Source organism: Petaurus breviceps, unplaced genomic scaffold, assembly GCF_028583685.1.
Source record: "Petaurus breviceps papuanus isolate PSGF00001 unplaced genomic scaffold, PetGlider_PUasm1.0 172, whole genome shotgun sequence".
Classification (NCBI taxonomy): domain Eukaryota; kingdom Metazoa; phylum Chordata; class Mammalia; order Diprotodontia; family Petauridae; genus Petaurus; species Petaurus breviceps.
In genome coordinates, this window is record NW_027185755.1 from 5,716,611 (window position 1) to 5,736,731 (window position 20,121).

At 37.3% G+C, this 20,121-nt stretch overlaps 1 protein-coding gene across 2 annotated transcripts in view; it reads left to right on the top strand.

The window, feature by feature from the left end:
* Window positions 1–20,121, top strand: part of DNMT1 (DNA methyltransferase 1) — a 48,461-nt gene that overhangs the window by 23,921 nt on the left and 4,419 nt on the right. For both annotated transcript variants that reach the window (XM_069083107.1, XM_069083106.1), the window contains exons 12-28: window positions 40–132; window positions 2,208–2,359; window positions 2,744–2,931; window positions 3,761–3,950; window positions 4,526–4,623; window positions 5,210–5,357; window positions 9,719–9,834; window positions 10,066–10,267; window positions 10,380–10,513; window positions 10,736–10,909; window positions 12,121–12,342; window positions 13,115–13,307; window positions 13,900–13,990; window positions 14,264–14,392; window positions 14,580–14,862; window positions 16,831–16,972; window positions 19,195–19,361. In XM_069083107.1, the coding sequence (XP_068939208.1) occupies window positions 40–132; window positions 2,208–2,359; window positions 2,744–2,931; window positions 3,761–3,950; window positions 4,526–4,623; window positions 5,210–5,357; window positions 9,719–9,834; window positions 10,066–10,267; window positions 10,380–10,513; window positions 10,736–10,909; window positions 12,121–12,342; window positions 13,115–13,307; window positions 13,900–13,990; window positions 14,264–14,392; window positions 14,580–14,862; window positions 16,831–16,972; window positions 19,195–19,361 (2,722 nt within the window). The remainder of the gene's footprint in view (window positions 1–39; window positions 133–2,207; window positions 2,360–2,743; window positions 2,932–3,760; window positions 3,951–4,525; window positions 4,624–5,209; window positions 5,358–9,718; window positions 9,835–10,065; window positions 10,268–10,379; window positions 10,514–10,735; window positions 10,910–12,120; window positions 12,343–13,114; window positions 13,308–13,899; window positions 13,991–14,263; window positions 14,393–14,579; window positions 14,863–16,830; window positions 16,973–19,194; window positions 19,362–20,121) is intronic.

The window sequence follows — 20,121 nt, forward strand, 5'->3', positions numbered from 1 at the left end:
AAAAATGACTTAAACTTTATTCTTTTGTTTTTTCCTTAGGTGGTGTCAGAGCGAAAAAACTTGGTCCCATAAATGCATGGTGGATCACTGGTTTTGATGGTGGCGAGAAAGCTTTGATTGGCTTTACCACAGGTACCTTCAAAGTGGGAATTAGTTTGATGCACTTGGCAACATTTTACTAAATCCTCAAAGTTCTTAACTTTGGTGTTTATAAAATATATTCCAAATCCTCCTGCCGGTTACTTAGAAACACCTAGATAAGGGCCTTAAAATGACCAAAACTGAGTTTTTGCAGAAGTTATGAAATACTACCTAAGTAGAATGATCTCTCCTTATAAAATATAGGTTAGAATGTTGGGCCTGGCCCTGGAATGAGGAGGACCTGAGTTGAAATCCAACCTCAGATACTTAACACAAAAAACTAGCCTTGTGACTTTGGGCAAGTCACTTAACCCCAATTGCCCTACCTTTCCCTCCTCCAAAAAAAAAGAAAAAAAAAGGACCGTTGGACCTGCAATCAAGAAGACCTGAGTGTAAATCCACCCAAAGACATTTTTTTTTTTTAAAAGCATTCGGGTTTAAGTAACTTGCCCAAGATTACACAGCTAGTTTTGTGTGTGTGTGTGTGTGTGTGGGTGTTAAGAGGCCGGACCAGAACTCAGGTCCTCCTGAGTCTGGCACTCTTACTCACTGCGCCACCTGGCCACCCCACCCATAGACATTTACTAGCTAACCAAGTCCCTTGACTCCAGCCTCAGTTTTCTCAGATGTAAAATGGTAACAATAATAGCACCTATCTCATAGGGTTGTTCTGAGGTTCAAATGAGATAATATTTGTAAAGTACTTAGCACAAAGCCTGATACATAATAGGTGCTTAAAAAATACTTGTTTCCTTCTTTCCCACACTTAAACTTTCAGCCATCTGAAAATTATGAGACAAAGTTAAAGGGAAAAGCCAAATTTTTATTATTCCAATTGGGTTAACCCTTTAATGGAAAGGCGGCTTATTTGTTCACTTGAAGGTGAACACGGTAAAGGGGGCAGTAAAGGGAGATGTGGGGAATGTAAAAATGTGGGGATATAAAGAAACACAGTAAAGGGACATGTGGGGGATGTGTGACAGGGATGTGGGTTGGAGCTGGCATTCAGTGACACTGCAGCCAGGCAGCCTAGGGGTCAGGAGAGAAGGGTCTTGAAAAGTGACCTCCACACCCCCCTCCCAAACAGGGATCAAGAATGTAGAGTTGGGGGTGGCTAGGTGGTGCAGTGAATAGAGCAATGGCCCTGGAGTCAGGAGGACCTGAGTTCAAATTCGGCATCAAACACTTAACACTTACTATCTGTGTGACCTTGGGCAAGTCACTTAACCCCAATTGCCCTCCAAAAAGTAAACAAAACAACAAAACACTAAACAGTAAAGCTGAGATTCATCCAGGTTTGCTTATTTAAAATTTTTTTTCTCACATTTTTGGTTTTTATGCCACTGCTGTCTTCAAATAGCATTCTTTGTCCCCCAGTTAAATCCTCCCGTGTAACAAAGACCAGTTCAGTAAAATAAACTGACAGAGACTTCATCTGAAATTCTGTACCTACAGCTTTCACAGCTTGACCCACTTGTCAAGAGGATCATAGAAAGGACCATAGATTTAGAGCTGGAAGAAACCTTGGCTGTCATCAAGTTTAGCCCCCTCATTTTATAGCTGAAGCAGTTGAGGTTTAGTGAGATTTCAAGGTCTTCTGACTCCAATAACTCTACTCTTAGTACCATACTCTGCTGTTGTTGTTGCTTAGTTGTTTTCCAGTTTGTCTGACTCTTTGTGACCTCATTTAGAGTTTTCTTGGCAAAGATCCTGGAGTGGTTTGCCATTTCCTTCTGCAGCTCATACAGATGAGGAAACAGGCAGACAGTATTAAGTGACTTGTCCAGGGTCACACAGCTAGTAAGTATCTGAGGCTGGATTTGAACTCAGGAAGATAAGTCTTCCTGTCTCCAGGCCTGGTGCTCTATCCACTATGTGACCTTAGCTAGGAGCTTCCAGTCTGGAGGACCTCCGAGTCTTTGAAAAAAACAGATGCTATCTTAAAATTGGGGTGAATTCATCATCAGTGCTCTTGTAGCAATTGTGCTTGTTGCATTTCAGCTGTTGCCTATCATGTTTTTCATTTTGTGATTTCATCACTATGTATAATCCATTTTACCTTCTAGCTTTTGCTGATTATATTCTGATGGCTCCTAGTGAGGAGTATGCACCTATATTTGCACTAATGCAGGAGAAGATCTACATGAGTAAAATAGTTGTTGAATTCTTACAGAATAATACTGATGCCAGCTATGAAGATTTGCTCAATAAGATTGAAGTAAGTGTGCTCAGTCCTTCACTTGCCCAATGGAAGTCCCCAGTTAGAGAGTTTGAGGGGCGGCTAGGTGGCACAGTGAGTAAAGTGACGGCCCTGGACTCAGGAGGACCTAAGTTCTAGTCCGGCCTCTTAGCACCCACACACACAAAAAAAACTAGCTGTGTAATCTTGGGTAGGTTACTTAACCCCAATTGCCCTCCAAAAGGCAAAAAAAAAAAAATGGAAAACAGATTTTGGGTCTCTTATTCCAGATCAGTAAATGGAAAGAAGTTTGATAAGACTCCAGGCTTTTTCCATTATAAAGCTTTAAACCCATCATGGCAGTTTTACTAATTGACAAGGGAAGATTAACTTTTGATTTTTGTTCATCTCTTCTTCTAAAAGACCACTGTGCCTCCTGCTGGACTGAATTTCAATCGATTCACAGAAGATTCTCTTCTTCGACATGTCCAGTTTGTGGTGGAACAAGTAGAAAGCTATGATGAGGCTGGGGACAGTGATGAGCAGCCTATCATCATCACACCTTGCATGAGAGACTTGATTAAATTAGCTGGTGTCACCCTGGGGAAAAGGTAAAAACTTTTAAGAATTAGAATTTTTCCATCATTCCATTCTAAATAGTCACAGCAATGCAACTCTTCTTTAATTTTAAAGCACAATCTGTAAAATGTTGAAATTGCTTATTAGTGCGATAATCCATATGGTAGACTTAGCTCTCTAGGGGGAGATAGAATTTTGGGGGAAATCTTCTAGTGCTTTCTTAGTTAGGACCTGCTGCCCAGGGAGTAATAGGAGGTGATCTTTCTGATCTGATAGATAGCTACCTTTCTGACGTAAAACTGGCTTAAATGTTTTTGCAGTGCAGGTGTTGAATCTGTATCTAGAGAGATACATTTTTTCAATTGTTCCTTTTTTTTGTTATTTATTTTATTTTTTCCCAATTGCATGTTAAATAATTTTAATATATTTTTTTCAAATTGAGTTCCCAATTCTCTCCCTTCCCCCTCACCCCCATTGTTCAAGGTAAGCAATTTGACATAGGTCATATATGTATAGTCATGCAAAACACATTTCAGTGTAACTCATTCTGTGAAAAACAGATTTAAAAAAAGCAAGAAAAATAAAGAAAGTAAAGAAAAGGTATTTCTGACATTCATTCAAACCCAACAGTTCTTTTTCTGGAGATGTACAGCACCTTTCATCATAAATCCTACAGAATTGACTTGGATCATTGTGTTACTGAGAATAAGTTATTGCTAATTTTATGCAGTATTGCTATCACTGTGTACAATGTTTTCCTGTTCCATTTTATTTTGTTCTTTGAATATTGTTAACACACTGACCCTTTATTTGTAGACAAGAGCATGCTTCTTTTTTACTAATATGATGTCTGAATTTCAGACGAGTTACAAGGCGGCAAGCTGTCAGACACCCTACGAAAATAGACAAGGAAAAAGGACCAACCAAAGCCACTACCACCAAGCTCGTCTACCTGATTTTTGATACTTTCTTCTCAGAGCAAATTGAAAAGAATGAAAGAGAAGATGACAAGGAGAATTCCATGAAGCGTCGGCGCTGTGGTGTTTGTGAGGTAACGCACGCTAGGCCACAAATTTGAGTCTGTGCAAGGAGAATCCTTGTGACTCAGCTTTCTTTGGGATATTGCATAGACTTCTTATAAGACTTTATAGACTCCTTGATGAATAGACCATTTGTTCTGAATGTTCCTTTTATATGAAATGGTTTTCATTGGGTATTTGAGGTAGTTGACTCAGAAAAAAGTTTTAAGGACAATTTTTACTTCTTAGTGTTGTAAACTTTTGTTAGCCTTCTAGCCATTCAGAATTCTATTGCACTTTCAAGCTAAGCTAAGAGTTCTCTCTGACTGCCCTTCTGTCTCTACCCTTCTGCCTAGCACTCTCCATATTTATGTGCCAGGAAAGAGAGGCCTGGTACTATTAAGTTTTATCTCCAAATTCCATCTTATGGGGCAGCCATATGGGAGTGGTATGTAGGTCTTAAAGAAAAATCTTAGTAAGAAATCTTATCTTAGTAAGACATCTTCTGGCCTTCAGATTTTTATATTTGTCTGTGAATTTAATTGCCAACATAGATTTGTTAGCTTTAGTCATGACCATTGAATACAGATACTCTTGGTTGTTCCAGGTTTGCCAACAGCCTGAGTGTGGAAAATGTAAAGCCTGTCAAGATATGGTTAAATTTGGTGGCAGTGGGCGCAGCAAGCAGGCTTGTCTACAGAGGAGGTAAAAACACAGCTTTCCTTAGTAGCCATGTCATCTATAAGGTGCTTTCTTTTTTTGTATAGGAATAGTATGTCATTCTAGAGAGCTCAGATTTACAGAAAAAGGTTGCACACTAGGATGCACCATATAAAAGGGTCCTCCTTACTATACATTTGTGACCGATTCTTTTGTGATCTCTTCTCCACAAGCCTTCAAGGGTAGTTTTTGAAGATATCCTTCTATACCTTAGGAGACAGTCTTCAAGAGGTGCTGGGTCTGAAACATACTTCATGCTGCAACCAAATCATGTAGTGATCTTTTCTAGACTGCTCCCCAGAAGACCATTTTGTGGACATGTCTGGACCTCTTCTTGAAGGCTATCTAGTTTTCGCCTGCTGCCATGTGCACGTGTTCACTCTGCAGGCAGGAGCTTTGATATCCCAGATTCCTAATGAGGCATTTGGAGACAGATTTGAGTTATGTCAGAGAACTACCATTATAATTTGTACTTGCAAAGAGCCTCTTTGTTTTTCTGTATACTAACTGAATTATTCCTAGTTCCAAAAGTTCCTCCTAAAACCTAGAATGAGGATCAGTGACTTTATAGGTGCCCAAACCTGGCTGTGAAAGAGGCTGATGAAGATGAAGAAGTTGATGATAATATTCCTGAAATGCCCTCTCCCAAAAAAATGCTTCAGGGGAGGAAAAAGAAACAGAACAAGACTAGGATCTCCTGGGTTGGAGCACCAATCAAGGTAATTTAAAATTTTCTTTTGTCTCATTCTAAGGAATGTTTCCATTCTTTCAGTCACATGGAGGTTGCTGGTGAGTAAAAAATCATGTCAGATTTCACTTTGTCCTTTAACCTCAAGGCTGCACACCTTCTTAGGTTTTTTGGGAATAGGAACAGCTGGAAGATTTTTGAGGAATAAGTATCTTCATAGGTATCTTCATAAGTATATATATTCATAAGTATATTCATAAGTAGATATATATTATTATATAAATATATATTATTAATATATATTATATAGACATATATAATATATATTCATAAGTATCTTCATAAGTAGATAGTAGCCTATGAAGATACTTAATTCCTCAAAAATCTTCCAGCTGTTCCTATTCCCAAAAAACCTAAGAAGGTGTGCAGCCTTGAGGTTAAAGGACAAAGTGAAATCTGACATGACTTTTTACTATCTACTCCTGCCTTTAAAACAGCACTGGCCAATGGCATTTCCGTCCTCTTCTTATGTTTTGTTAACCCAGCTCACCAGCTCTGCCAGTATATCCGCTGACAAAAATGTAAATAATCCTTTGCACTATCTACCTCACAGTATTGAAAAGAAAACACTTTTCAGATACTACTTTGCAGTGCCATCTTTAAGAAGCTTACGTGAAAGATGCAGCTAGATGACTCAGTGAATACAGCACCATCCCTGGAGTCAGGGGGACCTGAGTTCAAATCCAACACTTTATACTTACTAGCAATATGACTTTGTGCAAGTCATTTAATCCGAATTGCCCTGCCCTCCCCCCTCCAAAAAGCAAAAAACAAAAAGCTTATATTGATAAGTACCTATAAAATTTTTATACAAAATAAATATAAAGTGAATAAATTCAAATATATACAAGGTCTTTTGAGAGGGGGGACAGAAACATTTAAGGAGAATTAGCAAAGTCTTCATGCAGAATATGAGGCTTAGGCCCAGACTTACAGAAAGAGACACTGAGACAAAGGTAAGGAGGGAATGCATTCCAAGGCATGTGGTTCAGAAAGTTTAAAGGCATACAGATAGGAAACAGAGTTGTGTGTGAAGAACAGAAAGAAGGCCAGTTTGGCTTGAATGTATAGTGCAGGAGGAAGAGTGGAATAATGCCCAGTTAGGCTAGAAAGATAAGTTGGGACCAGGTTGTAAAGGTCTTGAAATGTTAAATACTTATATTTAATCCTGGAGACAATAGAAAACCACCAGTATTGGTTAAGGGAGTCCCATGGTCATATTTGTACTTTTAAAAACAAAATTAATTTTAACTTTTCAAACAACAACAAAAATAAAGACAAACAAAACATTTGCAACAAATACACAGTCAAGCAAAACAAATTCCTTCATTGTCCATGTCCAAAAATGTATTTTTCATTTTCTGTCATCACCTCTATGTGAGGACTTGTGTAGCATGCTTATCTTTAAGGAATTTTTGTAAAGGTAGTTTGTCATTACATTGATCAGAGTTTTAATGTCTTTCAAAGTCGTTTTTTCTTTATATTTTTGTCATATAAATTGTTCTGGTTTTTACTCATTTCACTCATTGTTCATAAAGTTCTCACGTTTTCTTTTAAACTGCATTTTGTCATTTCTTAATATTCCATTCCATTAATGTGCTATATATTTTTTTTAGCCATTTCCTAATACCTAAGCACCCTTTATATGAGTTTCTAGTTTTTTGCCATTATAAAAAGAACTGCCATAAATGTTTTGTACATATGCCTCCTCTAAAACAAACTGATTTTTTAGCGGGGGTGGGGGGAGGCGGGTACAGGCATGATAGTAGTATCTAATTTAAAGGGTATGTGTCATAGTGATTTGGGGGACATAGTTCCATATTGCTTTTCAGAATGGCTTGGTCACTTCGTAGCTCCACCAACAGTGCATTAACATACCACTTTTCCAGCTGTCTCTCCAATATTTGTCATTTTCCTCTTTTTTCATCTCTGCCAGTCTGATGGGGATGACTTTGGAATTGCTTTAATTTGTATTTTCTATATTGTTGCTAATAGCTTGAATTCTTTCCTCTAAAAGCTTCTAAGTATCTTTTAACCGTTTATCAACTGGAGAATGACTCCTACTCTTTTTAAGTTTGAATCATTTTCTTACACATTTTTAGTATGAAATCTTTATAAACAAACTTGCTACAAAGAATCCTCCCCCCCAATGTTTCCTTTCTCATTTTAATACATTAGTTTTGTTTGTGCAAAAACTTTTAATTTTATATAAATCAGATTGTCTGTTATCCTCTGTGATCTCACCTGTCTTTTGTCTGGTTAAGATTTCTTCCCCTATCCAAAGATCACAAAGTAATTTCTGTTCTTCCAAGTTTTTATATAATGATAGAAGCTTTCACATTTATGTCATTTTTCTCATATTCTGTGAGATGAAAGCAATTTCTGGCAGTCAGTTTTTCAGTTTTTCCGGCATTTTTTTTGTCAGATAGTCCTTGCATCTTTGAATTTACTGGCATCTTTAAATTCACTGAACATTAGGCTGTCGTGTCTGCTTTTTTTATGTTGTAGGCCTAGTCTGTTCCTAATCTATCACTCCTGTTTTTTAAATGAATAGCAAATCATTTTGATGCATACTGCTTTGGAAGTATATCTTTTGAGATTTGTTAATGTTAGGTTTCCTTTTTCTCCACTTTTTTATTACTTAAATACACAATAAGAAAAGACAAACATAAACTTAAATATTGAAACTTAAAAACAAACTAAGAAAGGAAAAATGAGTGTGTTGTGCATACAGAATGTAAGAGATTTAAAATATATAGCAATATATTTCCATTTCAAGAAAGCATATATAATACTACATGCTGCTAGTTGTCCATCCTTTCCTTGCTTCCTTATGAATTTTCTTTTGTTCTCTGATATGTACTTTTTACTTTGTTCCCCCCATGCCCACCCTACCCCCTTATGATTAAGAGTTAATTTATTTATATATTGATATATACATGCTCATATACATATGAATACATATAGACATTAAACTTTCCCTAATCTACTCCTGATCTTTGTCCCACTTTTTTTTTAACTTTCCTTTAGATTCTTGATCTTTTGTTATAATTTTTTCTGTTTCTATAAAGTAATCCTTGGGTGTTTGATTGGAATGGCATTAAGTAAATTGATTTAGGTAGTGTTTACATTTTTATTATGTTGGCCCAACCTACCCAAGAGCAATTGATATTTCTCTGTTTAGGTTTGAAGATTTACACTTTAAAGAAATTACTTCTGTAGTGTTGTTGGGATGGATTGGAGTGCTGAGGTAGGGGAGGGGTACTTGAGGCTGGTAATCAATTTGGAGGATACTAAGATAATTTGGAGGTGAGCAGTGATCAGGGCCTGAACTTAAGTGGTAGCTTTGGGGTGGGGAAGGAAAGTGGAGGGGAAGGATTTATTGAGCATCTACCCTGTGCTAGGCACTGTACAAATATCTCATTTGTTCTTCATAACAACCTTGAGAGGTGCTATTGTTATGCTTATTTTATAGATTAGGAAACTGAGGTAGACAGGGTTAGGTATTGCCCTGGGTCACACAGCTAGTTATGTGTCTGAGATCATAGTTGAACTTCTGGTCTTTCTGATTTCAGACCTAGCAGAGTAAGCACTGGCAAGATTTGTCATCTTGTGTGCCTAGCAAATTGAATAGTGTTATGGTTTTTTTTTTTAAAGCAATCGGGGTTAAGTAACTCGCTCAAAGTTACAGGGCCCTGTGTTTCTGGGTGGGTGCTGAGTGTCTGAGCCAGGATTCAACCCCCAGGTCTTCCTGACGCTGGGGCCCGTCCTCTTACTCTTTTGGTGTGTGCTACTTGGCCGCCCCACCGAATAGTGCTTTTGAATGAATGTTCTAAAAGTGTGTTAGTTTTCCAATTTGTTTTAAAAATATTTACATATTTTAAAATACTTTTATTAAAAATTTATTTTATTTAAACTTTTCTTTTTCTTGGATTTTGAGGCATTTGCATGAGAGCTGGCAGTGTATTTAAATACTCAGTCCAATGCCTTGAAACCTTTGGACTCCTAAGTGCCTACTTGATAGTTATTTTGAACATTTTTCTTTTGAATTTGGAGGGAAGGGCCCTTTTCTATTCTCTCATATGTTGTTAGAAAGCAAGATATTTCTTCCCTTTTCTTAGTCACTAGCCAAAATGGTATACATTCTTTTATGCTAAAGAAAAAGGCTTATTATTACCCATTGCTATTCATCAACCTTTGAAGACATGAGTATTTTGTGTGGGGGTAAAAATTATTAGAATGACGGAATGGAGATTCTCTAATTTTAGGGTTAGAAACTGAGCTATCATTATATATAAAATTGGGTCTATAAACGATGCTTTTGTTTTGCAGAGTGATGGAAAGAAGGATTACTACCAGAAAGTGTGTATTGATTCTGAAACTCTAGAAGTAGGAGACTGTGTTTCTGTCAGTCCTGATGATCCCACCAAACCCTTATATTTAGCAAGGTTTGTGTTACCTGTATCTTCTTAGTTTTCACCCACTATTCCAGATTAAATCCTTTTTTCTGACAAAAATGATAAAGCATAAATATCTGATCCAGAGACCATGAATGACCGTGTATATAACGTTTCTGTTCTCTTTTCTAGAGGGAAAAGCATTTCTTGTACATTTCCTAAATGTGACATAATATTCTTTAAGCAGTTAAACAATTAAAATTTTTTCCTTTTTAATTGTAGAATCACTGCATTGTGGGAAGACAGCAGTGGACAGATGTTTCATGCTCACTGGTTCTGTGCTGGGATAGATACTGTCCTTGGGGCAACATCAGACCCTCTGGAGCTCTTCTTGGTAGATGAGTGTGAAGATATGCAGCTTTCCTATATCCATGGCAAAGTGAATGTTCTTTATAAAGCTCCCTCAGAAAACTGGTCCATGGAGGTAGGCACAGACTTTGAGATTTAGCTTTGGCCCTTTAGCCAGCGACTGCACTCTGTTGTCTGAAAATGTTCCATGTTCGGTGAATTTGAAACCTTTTCTCTTCTTTCTAAAGGGGGGGTTGGACATGGAGATTAAAATGGTTGAAGATGATGGCAGAACCTATTTCTACCAGATGTGGTATGATCAAGACTATGCAAGGTTTGAGTCTCCTCCAAAGATCCAGCCTACAGAGGATAATAAACATAAGTGAGTGTTTAGGAATGAAAGCTTATATTAGTATGAAACCTGTGTTTCCAGTTCAGTCCAAGGTTCCATAACGATGTTGGGAGAAGGTTGCCTACCTTAAAATCACTTTCTTAAAATCTACCTGCACCAGGACAAATCCAACAGAGAGTTGGACATTTAGTCTTTATTCTCTTGGGTTTAAACCACTAGCAGTCACCGGCCTTTCTGATTCCTCTCTTTCAGGTTCTGTATAAGCTGTGCACGTCTTGCTGAGATGAGGCAGAAGGAAATCCCCAGAGTAACAGAGCCTCTGGAGGAGCTAGACCACAAGGTGCTCTATGGCCTGGCGATGAAAAATGGAGTACAGTATAGGACAGGAGATGGAGTCTTCTTTTTGCCAGAGGCTTTTGGATTTAAGTTAGTATTCATTGGTGTATCCATATTTATTTCCATATCTTTATGAAATTATTAGCAGTTATTTTTACAAAGGATGATTTAAATATAAAAAAATCTTTCTTAAGAATTTAGCCAGAGGCATATATATTTCAAATATGGAATTTATGTTTTCAAGACATGCATGTTTGCCTGAGTTAGCTTGTTACCTCTCCTGCTAAATCTTTTCTTCTGGACATCAATATTACTGCCTCAACATATCATGTGAAGTATATCTCAAGGAGAGACATAGATGAAAATTAACTTGGTTTGGGGTTTTCCTTCTACATCAAGATTATATATTTCTTGGCTTAGGGGACTCTTTACTTCGGTAGCTCCTAGTAGGGAATCTTGCCTATACCATAAGCTTAGATAATTGCTCTCTCAGTAGTTGAGACCTCTAAGAATTTCCTTGACAAGCTTACTTGGCTCCAATTAGAGTTGATGCCAAAGAACTTTGGTGAAGCAGAGCAGGCATTTTAAGCATAGTCCCTAATGTTTATTTAGCATTTTCATATGACACAGTTTCATGTTTATTAGTACTTTGAATGGTAGTCTGGGCAAGGATTATTTTAATTTTACAGCTGAAGAAGCTGAAGCTCAGTAGGGACCAATGTGAAACTCATCTCATGTCAAGACACATCTCTTGACTCTTAAGCTAATACCTTTTCTAGCTCTGTTGGGTCTCTCCAGTCTACAAATATGGCAAAGTGGCTATTTTCTCCACCAGCACAGATCATGTGACCTTACTAAATGTCAGGATTTAATGGAATCATCATGTTCCAGTGAGACCTCAGTAGAGGACTGTGATTGAGGATCCCTTTAATAGGTGCCCAATAAACACATGATGGTGTTTTATTTGAAACTGAAGGAAATAAAAATCTTCCTTCCAAGTCAGATGAAAGGATGCTTAAATGGAGACCATGGAGTAGAAAATCTACCTTGGAAGTATAGAGTCTAAAGTAAATGTATCTAACAAAAGAACATGGATTTAATTCTTTTTCCCCAGGTGGTAGAAGCCTACAAAACTAAGTCTTTTCAGTGCTTTTTACTGGTCATACATACCAGCTTTAAAAAGTTTTATGATATAATAACTCTTGACCAAACTGATCATATACCAGAAGAGAGTGTGTCTATTTTTAAAATGTTGTATTTCTTTTGGTTTTCCTGAATAAAGTCTGTTTTGTTTTCTGCAGCATGAAGTTGTGTAGCCCAACCAAGAGATCAAAGAAGGAGTCTGTGGATGAGGACCTATACCCAGAACATTATCGGAAATATTCAGAATACATTAAAGGCAGCAACCAGGATGCTCCTGACCCATATCGCATTGGCCGTATCAAAGAGATCTTCTGTACCAAACGGAGTAATGGCAAGCCAAATGAAGCAGACATCAAACTCAGAGTTAATAAATTCTATAGGTTGGCAACAATTATAAATTTAACTACTCATACATGTAGCAAAGTTCCAAGAAATTGCTTAGTGCTCAGTTAGGAACATTTCTACAGAAAATTCAGTTATTTGAGATTTTCCTTAACACTTCAAACAATAGAATATAGTGCATGGAATCAGTGGGTACCCACTGATTATTGGTACTATCCGTAGTTTGATGTTAATAGTATAATTTGCAAGGCCCTTTGTTTTTTTCAGGGCCAGCCTAGGCAAAATCTGAAGAAAGCAAGGGGTTTCCCTTCTCCTTTTGGAACCCTTTCCTCTCTCCTCAACACCTCCAGTTTCTACTATCTTGATTCTTTTTTACAACTGCTCAGCTCTGCCTTTGTGCCACTCAGCTCTCTGCTTCTGGGCCTTTTACTAACCATTTTTATCTTTGAGATGTCCACTCACATAGTTTTTCCCAGTATCCTTCACACGCGCCTCCCCTCCCCCTTCCAGAGTGTCCTATACTTTACCAAACCACCCATCCTACATCTATTTCTTTAGTGTTCTAGTCACTGTCAGGCACCAACATTTTTCCTTGCTAATGGCTAAGAACATCACCCCTCCCACATTAGCTGTGTTTAAACAGGCATCTTGCAGTGAATTCCTTCCCAATGAGAAATGTTGGGTGGGTAGGGGGTTAAGGCCACTTGGTTGGCCAGTAGGGGAGTTTTGGGGGTAGGTTGGGTTTTATGACACCCCTCTAGATATACTCTTTCTAGAAATGTATTTTGCAACAGATTCCTTCTGTTACAGACCAGAAAATACCCACAAATCAATGAAAGCAAGTCATCATGCAGATATTAATCTGCTATACTGGAGTGATGAGGAAGCAATTGTGGACTTCAAGGCTGTACAAGGTCGCTGTATCATAGAATATGGGGAAGACTTAACAGAATGTATTCAGGATTATTCTGCTGGTGGCTCAGATCGCTTCTATTTCCTTGAGGTGATGATTAATAAGTTGCTGAAATGGTGGGACCAAATTGAAGAATAAGTTGAAAAAGGATACATGTATTAGTGTAGAACTTGGAGGTTTTTTTTGTTTTTTTAATCCAAGGTAGCATAAACAGCCAGCAGAGAAAGACCTGTGGATTTTAGGGCATTTTAAGTCTTGAAGAGTTAACGGTGTAGCATGATAGCAAAAAAAAACACCAACAAAATACAAGTTTCATCTTCAGCTCTCTTAATGGAATCTAAATCTTAACAGAAATGTTACTCCTGCAGTAATTTGTCCTGGTCACATCACATATATGTTGTCTTCATTTCTGGATACCACATGTTAAGGGGACTAAATATTTAATGGTAGTATGTCTGTCCTACAGTGGAATATGAAGAGTTCCCTATCACTCAAGATCTTGAAGAGATTAGTTATCTGATTTATCAGCTATATTATTGAATGAATTTTTATACAAAGTTGGGCAGTATACTCTCTAAAGTTCTTTCCAACTAATTTCTTCTCTGGGACATGGATGAAATGTTTGTTTTTGTTGACTTATTCTTTTATTTGAAGTAACTAATGTCCGATTTTTGTTTTTTAGGCATATAATGCAAAAACTAAAAGTTTTGAAGATCCTCCAAATCATGCCCGTAGTCCTAGGAATAAAGGGAAAGGAAAAGGGAAGGGAAAAGGTTAGTTGTAGTCCAGGTTTATTTTCAAAGGTTTTTCCAATTCTATTTTGTAATCAAAAGGAAACATAACTTTCCATAATTTACTTTGTAAGCTATTTCCTAAGGAACTTTCTGGAGATTATTATATTTTATTATATCCTTCATTTTCTCATTTTTTTTTGGCATTTGAAATAAGGCATTGGGAGTTTCTAGGGAAAGTGGAGTCTGTGTGTTTGTTGTGACTTTGGGCTTAGCTATTGTGAAAATAAAGTAATGGTCATCTCTTACCTCCAGGCAAAAGCAGGGGAAAATCTGTAGCAGTGGAGTCAAGTGAGCAGGAAACAGAAGTAAAGGTGCCCAAGCTTCGCACCCTGGATGTGTTCTCTGGATGTGGAGGATTGTCTGAAGGCTTTCACCAAGCAGGTAAAGGCAGCAGGTTTTTGCCCCTGGATGCTCTAGTTTGAGCTCTTTTGTTTTCTTGTAGGGTTCTTCTGTAAGGGCTCTTGAACTTTTTGTCTCATCCTTCTATCTAAAGAGAATTGCTTTAAAAATGCATGATAAGCATAGCACATCTTTCTCAAACAAAAGCTGACATTTTTTCTCCCTCCAGGAATATCAGAAACACTGTGGGCCATTGAAATGTGGGAGCCTGCTGCTCAGGCGTTCCGGCTGAATAATCCTGGCACCACTGTGTTCACAGAAGATTGTAATGTTCTCCTGAAGCTGGTTATGTCTGGGGAGAAGACCAACGGCCTGGGCCAGAAGCTGCCCCAGAAAGGAGATGTAGAAATGCTGTGCGGTGGCCCACCCTGCCAAGGGTTTAGTGGCATGAACCGCTTCAACTCACGCACTTATTCCAAGTTCAAGAACTCCCTAGTTGTCTCCTTCCTCAGGTGAGTACACTGGGGAATAACTATTCCCTCATCTTGGCTTGTAGTCTTGTTGCTTACTTGGAGCTTGGCAAGAACAGAGAACCTGCAGTCCTAGTGAAATCCCTGTTTCCTCACGTTTTACTAGGAGTTTGAGCCTTTCCATTTTCCTGTGTGGCAGTTTGCTACAGAAGGAATTGCTTACAAAAAGACAGTTTATTGCTATCTCTTGTTTTATATATCATCATAGTTTTCCCCAGTATCCTTCCCCCCACTTCCAGAGAGTCCTATATATAACAAATATCCCCATATAACAAATACTGTTGTTGTTTTTTTTTAAAGCAATCCGGGTTAAGTAACTTGCTCAAGGTTACACGGCCAGTTATTTCTGGGTGTGGTGCTAAGTATCTGAGCCAGGATTTGATCCTCAGGTGATCCCAACACTGGAGCCACCTGGCCTCCCCGATACGATTTTTTAAAAATAGACAAGTCACTTATTCAACATTCACTTTTGATTTTTTTAGTGGTTTTACAGATCTGTTTTAGTCATTGTGTATATCATTTTCTCGGCTCTACTTCAATCTACATCAGTTCATGTAGCTCTTTTTTATGTTTCTCTGTATTCATCGTGTTCATCATTTCTTATATCACAGTAATATTGCATTGCATTTGTGTGGCAGTAATTGTTATGGGCATCCACTTGGTTTCCAGTTCATTGCTGTCACAAAAAATAGTATTATCAATATTTGAGTGTAGGTGGGAACTTTCTTATGAAAGGCTTCTTGAGTACAAACCCAATAATGGCATCTCTGAGTTAGAAGATATGGACATTTTACTTACTTTATTTGCATAATTCTTTATTTTGCATACCAAGCCCTTACCAGATAAATTTGATACAAAGATTTTTTTCCTATCCAACCATTTCCCATCTTGATTAGAGGCAATTGGTAACACAGTGGAGAGCACTAGGCCTCAGGTCAGGAAGATTTGAATTCATATGCAACCACAGAAACTTACTGACTGTGTCTCACTGGGCAAGTCACTTAACCTATTTGTCTCAGTTTCCTCATCTGTGACATGGGGAGCACCTCTCTCCCAGGGGTGGTTGTAAGGATCAAACGAGATAATATTTATGCTGTGCCTGGCACATAGTAGGCTTTGTATGAAGGGATTTTTTTCCCCCCTTCCATATAGCCAAGGTACATTAATTTTGTCTGGGCACAAACTTTTCAATTTCTTCTGTTCAAAGTTATCTATTTTATCTTTATTATCACCTCTTGTTTGGTTTAGAATATATGTCTTAGCTATTGCTGTGAGAGTTTGATGGTCTGTCTTCTACTTTTTTAAATATTATGACTTTAAATATTGAGGTCATATATCTACTTTTTTTTTTTATCTTTTGCAGGGGGGAAGGCAGGGCAATTGGGGTTCAGTGACTTGCCCAAGGTCACACAACTAGTGAGTGTCTGGGTCCAGATTTGAATACCTAGCCGCACCTATGTGTCTATTTAGAATGTGTTGTGGAGTATGGTATAACTTGTTGTTCTTAAGTCTGATTTCTGTCAGACTGTTTTCTAGTTTTCCCAGCAGTCTCTAAAAATTGCTTTCTTTACTAAGTAATTTTTATCACAACTTTAATAATTTTATTCTTAAATAACTAATTTGTTTTCTGCTTTATTGAACACTGAGTTATTGAGTTTCATTGTTTCTATTTCTCTCCTATCTGGTCTGTTCTATTAATCTACTTCTCTGCTTTTTAACCAATACTGGATAGTTTTGATGACTGCTACTTTACAATATATTGTGCTATTCAAGGGCACATTCAGACATAACAGTGAGAATTCAAAGGAGGTGGGTCGTTCTATCACATTGTCTCTTTTAGGCAGATCAATCAGTTGGTTTACTGAACAATAAAGGTATCTGTGGGATTTAGTTGTTTGATTCTCCCCTTTTGCAAAGAATCTTATTCAGGTCATGTCCATTCTCCTGCAGCTACTGTGATTACTACAGACCCAGGTTTTTCCTACTAGAGAATGTAAGAAACTTTGTGTCATTCAAACGTTCCATGGTTCTGAAGCTGACACTCCGATGTCTGGTTCGAATGGGATATCAGTGCACATTTGGCGTCTTACAGGTATGCTGAGACTATACAGGGGAGACAAACGTAGCCAGGAATTTGATGCTGCTCTTAAATATGCTGCTGCTTGTTATTACCTTATCTGCTTCTCTATCAGTGTGTTAGAATGGACTCCATTTACTAACATCATTTCAGTCCATTTTTCCTAAAGTGAAATCAAATTGTATGTTTTTTTTTTCTTAACTAATATTCTTTCTCAAATCCTGTTTTCTTAAGCTAATTGGTTTCTTGGTAAGAAGAAATTAAGTTTATAGTGACAATTCAAGAAGTTCTAATACCTAATATCTGTTAGATCAAAGAAAACCCATTTTTGTCCAGCAGGTTAGTTTTGCCTCTGACCCTAAATCATTCTTCCTTAACTAAAAAAAGAAATTTTGTTTTCTTTTACCTTTATTTCCACATACATTCTTCCAGAAAGCTATCCCTTATAGTAAAGATCACAAAAACAATTAACAAAATTAACATTCACATCAAAAAAGTATGACATTTTATGTAGTGTCTCATCTATAGTCTCTCCCACCCCCTCAGTAAAGATGCCTTCTCCCATCTCTTTTTTTCGGTCCAGGCACGATCATTATCATTTGAACAATATAATTAATTTGTTGTTCTTTCTGTATACATTGTTGTAGGCATGTTTTATTGTTTTCTTAGATCTGGTACTTCATGTTGTATCAGTTCAAATGTCTTCCCATACGTCCGTATTCACCATATACATCTTTTCCTGTTATACATAGTAATATTCTATTGTTCATGTACTACAACTTGTTTTAACCATTCCTAAATTTGTGGGCATCTACTTTGTTCCAGTTCTTTGATATTACCAAAAATGTTGTCAGAACTGTTTTTGGAGTATATGGGACTACTTGTTTTGTTTTCTTTAAATCATTTGCCTTCTTTAGGCATTTGACCAGCAGTGGAACTTCTGGGTCTAATAGTTAAGGATATTAGTCACCTTGGCATAATTCCAAGATGCTTTCCAGAATCTTTGGTCAAATTTACTGTTCCTCCAGTGAGGTATCAGCACACCTGACTCGACACAACCTCTCTAATATTGTCTATTTCCATATTATTTTTTGCAAAATTTTTATGCATTTATGCATAAAATTTTATCATATACATTATTATAATATTTATATATGTTTTATGTATAAATGTGTTTATTTAAGCAATGTATTATACATTATACACAATATACATATATCTATATACAATATACTTTGTATATTATACAATATCTACATTTTATGCATAAAATATATTTAAGCAATATTTTTTATGGTTTACAGTTTGCAATTCTTCTCTGAGAACTATTTATTCATATACTTTAACAATTTTCTATTGGGGAATAACTTTTAGTCCTCAATGTTCATTGCCTAACTACATATCTTAGATACTAGATCAGACATATTTATTACAAAGATTCCCCCCAAATCAATTGCTTTTAATTTTGTTTGTATCATAGCTTTTCAATTCTATGTAATTGAAATTATCTATGTTCTTTGTTGTGAACCCCTTTGTTTCATTAAATATTGACCCCCAGCCATAACTGTGAAAGGTACTTCTAATTAAGTAGTACTAATTAATTAGCTCACTTCTAAATTTTTTTTTGGCAAGACTTTTACCATTGAAGTCATATATTTGTCTCCAGCTTTTTGTGGTGTGCACTTATATGGGCATGAATATTACTGACATAGATGTCAGATTTTTTGTTATATTAGAGGGCTAGGTCGTTAATTATCAAAATAACTAAAGGCAGAATAGAATATAAAAAATCAAGGTCACCATATTGGTGTTTTTGGTAAACTTATTTTCTTTGCTACAGGGAAGGTTTCAATACTGGAAGGTTCAATTCCAAGGGTGGTAGGGTATATACATTTATGATTAATATAAAAACAAAAGACATTAAAAAGGAGAGAGCTTCTGGTTAGCGCCACAAGCAGATGATCTAGTATGACCTAGGGTGAGGGACTTATATATGATTAGATAAATTAGCATGACTTTGGCATTAACTTTAAAACTGTGTGGTTGATTGTAAGTAATAACAATTCAATAAATCTAACTTGTTTCGAAGCCAACATCTCCCTTGCTATGCATATTTGCAATTTTTCCATTTAACAGGTAGACCTAGAGTCTAGCAATACAGATAACCTTTACTTTTAAATACTGTCTAGTGTGTCGGGCTAACTTTGTAGAATTTATGCTTTGTCTTCTGTGTCCAGGCTGGCCAGTATGGTGTTGCTCAAACTCGAAGAAGGGCCATCATCCTGGCTGCAGCCCCAGGCGAGAAACTCCCCATGTTTCCGGAGCCCCTGCATGTATTCGCACCCCGAGCCTGCCAGCTCAGTGTAGTGGTGGATGACAAAAAATTTGTTAGCAATATAACAAGGTAAAGGAATGCAGAAGTATTCCATTTATCCCAGGAACCAATCCCTATTGAGGTGTCAGCAAGCTCTTTAACCTTACATAAAATCCTCAGAGCTCATCGTCTATAGGTGTCACTAGTAGTAGGCCTTAAGTCATCCGTTGGAATGAAAAGAAGGAGGAAAAAGGAGATGTGTACAGTACAGAGTAATAGAATGCTCTGCCTTCCATGACATTCTATCCTTGTGCTACTTTGCTTAGTATTGTCTGACTTGGCAGTGTTGGTTTTATACACTCTGTAGTCAAGTATTCAACTCTGTGACTTACTAAGTAACTGCTGTGTACCTGGCACTGTGCTAGGCTTTGGGTGATTACAAAGACAAAGATGATATCCCTTGTCTTTGAGGAGCTTATGTTTAGTAAGGGAGAGACAACATATTCCCAGATAAAGAGATATAAAATATATACAAGGCAATTTCACGATTGGGAGGGATTGCTAACAACCAGAGGGAAGGTCATCAGGAAAGACCTCTTCAGGTGAGGCTTGAAGGGAGCCAGGGATTCCAAGATATAGGTCGTTCCAGAGAACATTCTGACTACAGAAGCTGCCTGAATGAGGCCATGAAAACGTGACATGGAATGTGATATACAGGGAACAAACAACTAATCCAGTTTGGTTGGAACGTGGGGAGGGGGGTGGGCCTAATTTGAAATCATTCTGCCAAGATGAGCTTCAGCTCCATCAGGAAGTTGGCTCTAAATGCCAAGCAGAATTTTGCAGAAAT